Here is a 12293-nt window from a genome sequence, read left to right as displayed (position 1 = left end):
GGTTCAACAAATTTTATAGCGAATAGTTTCGTCTAACACATTCTTCAAAATAATAGTGTAAACCAAGTTGTTTCATTTAAGTATTAGAACATGATAAGACTACCTAGAATCTTAACTAATCATTTAATAATAATTAAATATCATAAGACGAATCAAAGAAATATTAAATAGAGTGACAAAACTATAAATTAGGATCTTTCTTACTAGGTTACTTACTCAGATAAGAACAAAGAGATTCTTAATTACTGTTCATGGCAATAAAAATTTAATGTAAGGGATAAACTTAATAATATTCTGTTACTCTATTCCACTAAAAACCTTCCAAGTGTAATTTACTTAATTATGTTTTTACCAATCCCCTGAATGATTTATCTCTTACAAACTAACTAGTGAAATCTAAATTCAATTGGAACCAAATTGTAGAAATAGAATTCAAATTGAAAGAAGTGTAATCATTACAATATATGACTCCACTATAGCACTTGCTTTAATTGAAATACCCTATTAAGTGTTTAAATATATATTGTGCAACTATCTCATTATTTATTTTATATGATATCTTTGCTTAAATTGTTGTCATATAATATTATTTGAATGTTAATGGGCTCCTTCCATCATATGTAGTAAGTTTTGTAGGCATGACTTCTTCATCAAGTAAAAGACAACAAAGTCGCAGAGATAATAAAGGAAAAGCCCCAACAACTGATGTTGCGGTTCCTGCTCTACAACTCCAAGGTATTGAGGACATACTAAATCAGACACATTATTTTAGTCAAGGTGAGCAGATGATAGAGTACATGAAGAGGTTTTATGCCAGAGAAGCTCTCACAACTAATATCATGAATTTTCCCTTATTTGCGTCGTTAGAGTTTGAGTTTCAACATCATTTGCAATTCTAAGGTTTAAAACATTTTCTAATGCTAAAAGCTCCATATTTTGAAGATCTTATTAGAGTGTTTGATTCAAATCTAAATATCGTATATGATGGTAACCTTTTTATTAAGGTTAGCTATAAGATGATTGTAATAACACCTTCAGATTGGATACTTTGGCTCATTAGAAATATCAAGGGTCAGAAATTTAGTTCTTCAAACATCCCTAATGACCTTAACTATGATCGTGATATGACATTGGCAACTACGATTAGACCAGACATGCATGGTCAAAATGCGAGGAATGTAGGTAGTTTGAACATGAATGACATACTACTTCATTACACCTTTGTGCACATCTTGAGTCTTTAGGGAAGCAATTTTTTTCAATTGTTGCATGAAAATACTTTTATGTTATGAGCCAAAAAACTAATATATTAATTAATTGATCTATTATATCATACAACACACGATGAAATGTCAAGACAACACCATGCCTCTTCCTTACGACATTCTTATCACACAGATCATGACTGTGTGACGTAGACATATCGATCGATGTAACTGTCAAGCTAGGATGGTCACACTATTTTTATCTCGAAAAAAAATCCTTGAAACAAGTTGAATATCTATAAAGTAAATGGTGTCTAACAACATGGTAGAAATCATGAGGATGACCAAGATGAGCAAGACCCAACAATATCAACGACCATATTAAGGCATTGCACCTCAGTCCCCAATCCCTCATCATTATGAAATAATACCACAAATTTGAAATGACATTCAAAAATTACAGGATCCATAAAAGAATTGACTAGCTTCAACATGAACTTCATTATTTTCGAAACTCTTTTTAATGATAAATATTTGACTATATGATAGCTATTTTTTTCAAAAGACATTGTTTTAATATCAACTACTCCTTTTGTATCCTTTTGTATGTAGTTTACAAATCAATTATGCTTTAACTTATTAAAATTGATTGCATTTTCACCTACATATTTTACAATTATAAATATATATTTTTTTAATTGAAACAATTTTTTTTTTCATTTGTGACAATTTTATATAATTTGTATTTTTTTAACTCAAATATTTAACTACAAACAACTAAAAGGACATAAATAAATTATATTTATTTTTTAATTATTTTTAAACACAAACAAATTTATATTTTACTTTTTTATCAAATTGAAAAAAAAATAAAAAATTCAAGTCCATCTTACGAGTAAAGAACCAAATTAACAAACACTTAAGAGGAGAATAAAAACGCAGCTTTTTCTTCTGCGGGAAATCCGACAAGAGAGTAGAGTGATGAGAAGAGCCCACCTTGCCCTGATCAAACGAGTTTACCCTTTGCGCTGCCACAATGCACGACGCTCGTTCAGCGCACCCCTCCCTCCGCCGCGCGAGGTGGTGGAACCCTTCTGCAACCTCTCCGAAGTCGTTTCCTCCCCTCAAACCTCTCCGTGGGTCCCTCAAATCCTCTCCCTCCTCGACGGGTCCCCTTCCATGGAGTCCAACCTCGACTTCTTCTGCCGCCAATACCTCATCACACTCTCCCCCTCCTTCATCTCCCACACCCTCCGCTCCCTCTCCGACCACCTCACCGCCACGCGCTTCTTCTCCTGGGCCGCCGCACAGCCCAACTACTCCCACTCCCTCGACTGCCACGTCTCCCTCCTCCACCTCCTTCCCCCCTCCTCCCTCCCTCCCGCCCTCGACGCCCTCCGCCGCGCCAACCTCCCCATGACCCTCCCCGCCGCCCACTCCCTCGCCAAAACCCTCGCCGCCGCCGGCCTCCTCCACGACCTCCTCTGGCTGTTCCGCGCCATGACGGCCAACAACCTCCTCCCCTCCCTCCACACCCTCAACTTCCTCCTCAACGCCCTCGTCAACGCCTCCCTCGTCGACTCCACGGAGCGCGTATTCAAATCAATGCAGGAAAGCGCCTCGCCCAAACCCGACATCGTCAGTTACAACACGCTCCTCAAAGGCTACTGCAAGGTCGGGCGAACGCGGAACGCTTTGGCCACGCTCCGCGAAATGGAGGCTGGAAACGTGCCACCCGATGAGGTCACGTACATGACCCTGATGCAGGCGTGTTACAATGAGGGTGACATGGATTCGTGTGTGAGTCTGTACCATGAGATGGAGGAGGATGAAGTGTTGGTAACGAAAATCCCTTCTCACGCGTATAGTTTAACAATATGTGGGTTGTGTAAGCAGGGAAAGGTTGTGGAGGGTTGTTCTGTGTTTGAGAGTATGGTTAAGAAAGGCTGTGTAGCTCACAAGGCTGTGTATACTGCCATAATTGATGGTTATGCCAAGAGCGGGAACATGGATGTGGCGCTCTCGTTTTTGGAGAGGATGAAGGTGGATGGAGTTGAGCCTGATGAGGTTACTTATGGGGCTGTTGTGGGTGGTTTGTGCAAGAGTGGGAAAGTGGAGGAGGCCATGGATTATTATAGGTTTTGTAAGGGTAATGGTGTGGCTGTGAATGCTGTGTTTTATTCGAGTTTGATTGATGGGCTTGGGAAGGTTGGGAGGGTGGATGAGGCGGAGAGGCTGTTTGAGGAGATGGCGGAAGAGGGGTGTCCGCCGGATTCGTATTGTTACAATGCTCTCATGGATGGTTTGTGCAAGAGTGGGAGGGTTGATGAGGCTCTGATGTTGTTTAGGCGGATGGAGCAAGAGGGGTGTGAGCACACGGTTTATACGTTTACTATACTTATTAGTGAGCTCTTCAAGGAGAGGAGGAACGAGGAAGCTTTGAAGCTGTGGGAGGAGATGATCGACAAAGGTGTCACGCCGAATGCTGCATGTTTCAGGGCTCTTTCATTTGGGCTGTGTCTTTCAGGCAAGGTTGCAAGAGCTTGCAGGGTGTTGGATGAGCTTGCCCCAATGGGGATTGTTCTGGAGAGAGCGTATGAGGACATGATTGGTGTGCTGTGCAAGGCTGGCCGTGTTAAGGAGGCCTGCAAATTGGCTGATGGGATTGTGGATAGGGGCAGGGAAATACCAGGAAAGGTTCGGACTGTGCTGATCAATGCCTTGAGGAAGGCTGGTAATGCAGATTTAGCGATTAAGTTAATGCATAGCAAGATTGGTATTGGGTATGATCGAATGCGTAGTGTTAAAAAGCGAGTGAAATTCCAAACACTCTTCGACAGCTGATTATATTGAGTTTCTGATCTGTAGACTCAATGTTTTGTCCCTGAAGATTTGTTCTATGGGTTGTATATGGATAATTTCAGGATATACTATTTTAATCCAAATGTGTGTTGTCTCACTTTGAAAGATTCTTAATCAAATCGGCAAGTAACTTTGGATTGAATGTCTGGGGGAAGTTACTTTAGACTTATTTGGCTTCTGTAATGTTGCAAACCTGATCGACCATATTTGGGGTCACACCATTGCTTCAGGTTTCAAGCACACAGGCAAGGAGTTGAGGGAAGATACTTTGAAGATCTAATATTTTAAGTTAAATGTGTACTGTTTCATGTTGAATGATGCTAAATTAATTCTATTCAGCCTGTATATCCGAGTAACTTTGGATTCAGTGTCAAGGTATAGTTACTTATTGGGCATCAAACTGGGCAAAAATAGAAGTACTTAGGGAACACTCAAGCTGCACACAACATTTTTTCAGCACCGGTGCATCCTAGAGTGTAAGCTGTGGATAAAATGTTTAAAATAACAAAAATAGGTTAGATGTCAGAAGTGGTCAAAGGGTATGAAGAAAATTTTGTTATTTAAATTTCAGCCCCCTGATAAGAAATCAAGAACTCAAGATTTTGGCCGAGTCTTCAAAATCCTAAGCAGTGTCTGGAAGGCTGAAAGTATACTGTGTATTGGCAATTTGCTCATCAATGAGTGTGAAGCGACACTTTGCTAGTGAGTTTGGTTGAGGAGGCTTGACAGAAGATCCGATTGAAGGGATGGTTTCTCATTGAAGGTTTTCTTTTCTTCTCTCCCTTTGAAGCTCAGTTTTAAACGTATTTTGTATTGCTGTAGAAGTAGTGTTTGCAGTAGGACTGTAGATGGATCTGATATTATTTGGGTGCCATAGTTCTGTGAGTAATTGTATTAACATATAATCATTTATCTGTTTTATTTGATTCATGCCGGTGATAGCTTGATTGATGCTGTAATTACAAAACAAAATATGCCATGCCATGTCTCTTGATATATGTTATGGAGAGATACCCTTGTTATAACAAAGATAGTATAAAAATAGAACAGTGAACTCCTATATAATAAAGGCAAGACGTAGGTGTACTCTACCCTAGATATTTTTGGTGTGATTCTCTATTCTAAGTTTGAGTTTCATTTCTATAACCAGCACCACCAACATTTAGTGCTGACTTTTCCTGCTTAGATTAGTGAAGTAAAACGTCAATTTTGACTGGAGAACAACAATAACATGTAAAGTATTAACCTTAAGTTTTGTCCTTGATAATATTTGTGTTTTGTTATATCTTAATACGACTGTTTTGGCATAAAAAATGCTGGCTATGTATTGTCATGACTAGTAGGTTACCTTCTAATTGGGACCTTCTTCCTGCATTTCAAGAACAATGGCTCGTATTGTCAAATCTGTCTTTTGATTTAATTATCACCTAATGATATCCGGCTTTATTGTATTACTGTATTCTGTTCTATATTTATGAAGCTCTGTTTCGAGGTTTTGCTACATTAAGGTTCTGATTTTCTGTTAATTTTTTCTTATACTACTTTTTCTGCACAAAAGAGGCTTAACCCTGATTAAAGAAACTAATTTTGTGAATAAGAATATTCTCTCTTGTTATACTCTGGTTATCCTTCTTCAAATAATGTGTTTTTACACTTTTTCTTTATTCTCGTTCAAGTTGTCACTTTTAGTTATATGACAGTGTTCGAAATTTTAAATTGGTAACTTCATTACAATTTGAAATTGAACATTTTGTAGAGGTCCAAGAAATACAACTAAAGAAACTAATTTTTGTAAATAAGAACATTTTTTCTAAGGTATAATTATTTTTTTCCCTACATTTGCTGTCAATATTTAATTTAATATAATGATTTTTAAAAAATTGAATTTGAGGTTTTTTAAAAAGGTTCAATTTAATTATTTTTGTTAAGTTTTCACAATGTGCGATGATGCTACAGTCTCCATTAATTTTTCACCTTCTTTGTCCAACTTCTTTTTCACCTTCTTTGTCCAACTTCTTTTTCACCCAACTTCTTCTTCTTCATGATTAATTCATATATATTTCTCACTCACTCTTCTAAAACGTCTCCCTCTCCCTTCCCTTTATTTATTCTCTTCTCCCTCCTTCTCCCTCCTAATGTCCCAAAGGAATATCTCTCTCATCCCTGAAAATGATGGTGGTGGAGTTGCTGGTGCGGTGGGTGTAGGTACTGGCACTGCTGTGGGTAGAATTTTTGGAGAAGAGAGTTAAAAAGAAAAACATAACTCTTTTATAAATTAAAATTAATTTATAGATTTTTTTTCATAATTTATTTAAATTTTTGCTTTTAACTTATATAAACTAAACTTAATTTATAAAAAAAATGTTTTTTTAATATTTTTCTCTCATGGAGAACTCTATTTATTTGAAGGAATAATATATATGCTTAACTGCATATCAAAATTAATACAATTAATACAATCATTTAGTGGTTTACTTTTTTTAAAATAAAAAAATGTTATTAAAAGAGAAATGTATAAAAATATTTTGTTATTGACTTTTTTTTTGTATTTTTCCATTCTTATACACATTGTTTTAGTTTCTACCATTTAAAGTTTATAATTTTTTTAAAAAAATATATAGAAATAGAAAAAATAACAAGAGTTTGCATGAATAATTTAACCTATATGTTATACTGTTTTGATGATGAAAAGATATTTAAAATCCTAATGTTATGATAACGAGAGGTTGTTCTAGCACATGGGGTTTCACCTTGAAGAAGCACCAATGGCACCATGCAGCAGCTAGCTTCAGTTTTTATGTTTTTGTTCTCGTTACTCACAGCATGGGTTCTTCTGCAGTGCAATTTCTTTTGCAGACTCCCACAACCGCCCCACCATCACTGCCCGCAGTAGCACCAGTACCTGCACCCTGGTCCAGCTTCTTCTCCATCTGCTGCAACTTCCCCAGCTCAGTCACTAGACCTTCCTTCTGACTCTCCATCATGTATGAGTAGTTTGGTGTGGTGTGTGTACTTGTTGGGTGGCGTAATCATATTGGGGAAGTGTTAGATTGTTGGGGTAGTAAAGCATTGACGGTGGAGGGAGGGAGGGTGTGAAGAAATGGAGAGAGGGGAAAGCGGAAAAGGGATGAGAGAGCATTCATTTCGGACAATAAGAGGGAGAACAGAGTAAATAAAGGGAAGGGAGAAGAGGAGACCTTTTAGAAGGGGGAGTAAGTAATGTATGTGAATTAATGGTGAAGAATGTGAAAAATTAATGAGATATAAGACTATAGCCTTAACTCCCCATTTGTGACCTAAACCCTAAATTAATATTAGTGTGTCACGTCATTAACCGTTAATAGTCGTTGATGAGAATTTAGTGGATGAGACCAAATTGATTTTTTTAAAAAAATCTTGGAACCAAATTGATTTTTTTTAAAAACTATTATATTAAATTAAATATTGGTTTTAAATGTAGGGAAAAAAAATAATTATACCTTTCTCTAATTATATTCTTAGTTATTTTTCCTTAAATAATGTGTTTTTACCATTTTCTTTTTCCTTATTTGTTCACTCGTCAAGTTGTTACTTTTACTAATATAAAAATCTTAAAAAAATTACAAATTAAATTTCAACTTTTTTTAAATTATAAAATTACATAAATATTATCTCATCACATGAAATATCATCTAGTATTTCTATGTCATGTGATGTAACATTTGTGATACATTCTTATTTGTTAGATCGATCGTAGTTCAATTGTCCTTTTAATTTGGTTTTGATCTTGTATTTAAATAATAAAATATAAAACATAATTTAATGAACATAAGGATTTAAATGCAAGTGATTTTTTTTAAAGATATATAAGTATTTTGTTAGATGCAAACATTATTTGTTATGTATTTCATTTGAGAGATGATAAACCTTAAGCATTTCATAATACACATATAAATGTTTGTTTTCTATTTGCAGGGAATATTTGTCTCTTCGTTTTTTCTCAAAAGCTCATAATAAAATGTCTACATTAAGATATCTTATAGGGTGTGTTTAAAGCTATTTTATGCCAAAAAAATAATTCTGAACAGGCTGAATGTTAGGAGTCAGCCAACTATGTTAGACCCAAGCTTTTTGATGAAGAGGAAAAAAGCTACCCTGGCTAGGCCTATAATGCCATGTATTATAGAGGTTGAGTAAAGAGGCCACATGAATTAAAGGTTACATGAAGAACATTTAATGTGTCTAAAAGTTTAAAACGTGAACATACAATAGTTGTATTTGTCTCACAACATGCAGTTAATGCTACATGAAGAACATTTAATGTGGCTAAAAGTTTAAAACATGGACATATGATAGTTGAAGAAGAAGAACTTTTATTTGTCTCACAATGGCTCAAAAAAATATTTGCAACAACTCTTTTCTTCTCAACTCTTTGTAAAAAAGTTCTCTTTAAAGAAGAAAGATTGACAACAGCAAAAATATCTATAAACAAGCTCTCTTTATCTTTAGAAATTCTTAAGCTTTCAATTTGTGAGAAAGAACAATGATGTGTTCATATCTAGAAGAGTGTGCTCAATCTTGAATTTTTCTTAGGATGTTAAATTTATTTTAGTGAGCGAAACTTGTAATCGTTTAGATCACAACCTTTGTATAAACAAAGTGGTTTAGCAAGAGTGGTTGCGTTCCAAAGGGTTTAGCAACAATGACCATAACAAAGGCTCAACACTTAAAAAAAAGCTCATATGGGATTAGCTTTTCAGAATTCTAAGAGTGCATGAAGTTCACTTACAAGGTCGAAACTAAAGGAAGCATCAACTTCATCTGACGAAGGTCTTCAAGATAAAGTTAAGTCAACACCTATTAGAAGAAAGGAGACTAAAGGTCTCAATGATCTAGAAGACAAAGTGGATGTGTCCGAGGTTGAGTATGAAAACTCAATCGATGAGGAAATATCACTCATGTTTCAAAATTTTAAGCAGATTCTGAAGCAAAGAAAACAAGGAAACAAGAGGTTTCCTGACAATAGAAATGGGTTCTGGCTTAAAGGCTTTTCTAGGTTGTAGAGTGATTAAAGAGTTGAGCTTTTCGGTCGTCCTTATCTTGTCATGTGTCGTTACCATTCGCATCGGTCTTTATATGAGGAGGGAGGCGAGCTGAATCTGAGTATCATTTTCCACACGGGTTTCTTCTGTGCATATGCATAGTCATGGGTCTCTCCCAAATTCCAAATAGACACAAGACGACACAGAAAGGAAGGATGAAGGTTTGCAAGATATTGTTCGCTATGAACAAAAGAAACATGGACACATGTAGACTGAATATCTTAAGTTGAAAAATAGAGCACACATTTTTAATTCCTTAAAATGTTTTTCAAAAACTTTTAATGTAGTAAATATGCGTGTTCTGTTTTTCACTTTCCAATTAAAACTATTTATTTAAAAAACTTTCTATATCAAATTAATAAACTCATTTTGATTAAATATTTGATTTATATAAACTAATCATATAAAAAAAAATTAGAAAACATTCAGGAATAATTATACAATGTAAAAGTTTGGAAATTTTCCTATTATTTGATCGCCCAACACATTTCAGAAGCATGACCTTCTGTTACGTTCAAAGTGCATCATCCTCTGATGCGGTGCATTTCAACCATCATCTGATGTATTGAATGTTGGACGGTGTATAGGACTTTGTCCAATTTATTCTTCTGGTAATGTTATTTGTCAAATCTTCTCTGTTGAAGTGTGAGTTTTTAGTGTTTGACATCATCTAACACTTGCTTCTATTGACTACTTCTATCACTTCCTTGAACAACGTCTTAACACTTTTGACATATTCTATCACGTTCGTTCTTCACTTTGGATCATCTGGTACATTCACTATGAAGCAAAGACTACACCATCTATTGACATAACATTAGGGTGCATGGAAGTCATTGACAAATCTTCATCTCAATCTTAGAAAGGCGATATACCTATAAAAACACTCTTAACACTCAGATCAATATACAAATATCACAACCAATACATAATAATAAATGAACAATAATATCACTAATAAATACCTTAAAATAGTTATCTATTTATATTATTAATTAATCTTTTAATTGTGCTAGTCTTCCCTTTGAATAACCTTCTCTTTGAAGTTAAGTTATGTCATTCTTAACCTTGATTTAGATATTGTTTAAACATAAAAATTAGTTTTAAATATTCATTAGGATTGGTTATATATATATATATATATATATATATATATAATTGTGACGAGACATTGGCAATCTTGTCTAGTAATTATACTCTATGATATTTTTTTAGCAAGACTAATTTACATTTTAGTTTAAATTGGTATAATAAGTTAGCCTAAACCATCACAAACTCATATCTATTGGCCTAAACCTTCTCATGCATTGTGTCAAGTCAAAGAGAAGGCTCCAGTGATGTTCTGCTTAGATGTTTTTTTTAATGAGGAAGTGATGTTGTAGAGACATGTTTCGACAATTTCACGTATTTGGTTTGCACAAACTTTCCCATAATCATCAAAATTTTGTCTTCATGTCTCATTCTAGATTGGTCCTCCATATGATGCTGACACTTTGTCTTTTGTTAGGAAAACAGATGTAAAACCTGTCCAAACATATTATAATAATTTGCTAGGTATTTCAAAATAGAATATAACCTAAAAAACCAGCTATTTATAATGTTTCTTCAAAAATAAAAATAAAAAATATTTGAAAAATGGAGACAAAGAGAAATTAATAACAAAACAACACTTATCGACCAACACAACACATGACAACAGTTTGACACCTTGAAATTTAATATAAAACACAAATATGAAATTAAAAAAAATCCTTTCAAAACTAAAAGTAAATAGTTATAAATATATGTAATCAAGTTTATAGTTTATTAGATTTCTTGTAAAAAATACTCATTTCCATGCATTATTGTAAGGTTTAAAAGATATAAAAAGTTGCAAATTAAAATATTTGAAGAAAACTACAAAGGCTAGTTTCATCGTTTCTATTTTTTTCTACTAATTGAAAAAAAATTAAATATACATTATTAGTACTATTTGGTAAACAAAAAATTTCAAGTAACTTGTGACATTTTTTTGAAACGTTGCTTGGAGTATTATATTATTTTGAACACTAATTTCTAACTTCTTATATTTAATTCAATTTTTTCATTACAATGTTTATTAAGTGTTTTTTACTTTTTTCATATACATTATTTTTTTTATTCATCGATTTATATAAACATACTTCACTATTTTCAATATTTTTTTCACATAAGATAAGTCTATTTTCTTTTAATTTTTTTTTAATAAATAAGGTATATTCATAATTAAAAAAAGTTAAGTATATTGATATTATTATTGGGATACTTTTATATTACATAATTATTTTAATTATTATATTATTTAAAATATTTATTTTACTACACTTTTAGACATTTATATAGAGTGATTATAGATTTGTTTTATTTTTTATTATTTTAAAGACTTCTAATTTATTGTATATTTTAATCATGACATTATTAACCATAGTATAATAGGCGACACACTTTCTCCATAAAAGTAATTAATTATGAAACTTCCCCTTAAAAAGAGTATGAAAAAGATTAAAAGAATACTTTTTAATTAATTGCCAAATTTTATTGGTGAAACATGTGAGAAAGAAAAATGAGAGATGATTTGTGTCCTAATTTAGTAAGGTAACTTAATAGTTGTAATTACCAACTTTTAATTATATTTTAGTTTTTTAACTTTTAACTAAGTTAACTAAATATATCTTAATAAGTGTATTTTGTTTGGTGTAATTTTTATTCCTCTGGAAAAGTTTAATTAAACTCATATTGTTTTTAAAAAAATTCATTTTTATAAAAAAGGGAACTTCTAAAAATATTTTAAATTCGACACAGTATTAATCTAAAGATATGTTTTTTTTTACAGTTTTTACAAAAGAAATAACAATTTTATTACATGACAATTCATTATTAAATAAACATATACAGATAGAACATTTGGTTTAAATTCTTATTAGTAATATCTTGAATTTAGTTAATAACCAATAATATATATAACCATTTATAAATTAGTTCAACAATTTTATTATCAAATACATATCTTATAAATTTTTTAGTTACATACACAACATATATAACTTTTTTATCTTTTGACTTATATTTATACTAATTTAACTTTATGCATAAACTAATTTCAATTTTAAGAATCATTTCATTTCCT

The 12293-nt window shown here is 33.0% G+C and overlaps 1 protein-coding gene across 1 annotated transcript; it reads left to right on the top strand.

Moving 5' to 3' along the window:
• Positions 1-2096: 2096 nt before the first annotated feature.
• LOC137826591 (Pentatricopeptide repeat (PPR-like) superfamily protein) lies at positions 2097-4997 on the top strand. Its single transcript, XM_068632609.2, has one exon. The coding sequence runs from the start codon at positions 2187-2189 to the stop codon at positions 4047-4049; it is 1863 nt and encodes a 620-aa protein (XP_068488710.1). The 5' UTR covers positions 2097-2186; the 3' UTR covers positions 4050-4997.
• Positions 4998-12293: the final 7296 nt, after the last annotated feature.

The sequence above is a fragment of the Phaseolus vulgaris genome, chromosome 11 (genome assembly GCF_051622355.1).
Source record: "Phaseolus vulgaris cultivar YP4 chromosome 11, ASM5162235v1, whole genome shotgun sequence".
NCBI classification, from domain to species: Eukaryota; Viridiplantae; Streptophyta; class Magnoliopsida; order Fabales; family Fabaceae; genus Phaseolus; species Phaseolus vulgaris.
Note: the sequence above shows the minus strand (reverse complement) of the source record. Positions and strands in the feature narration are given on the sequence as shown.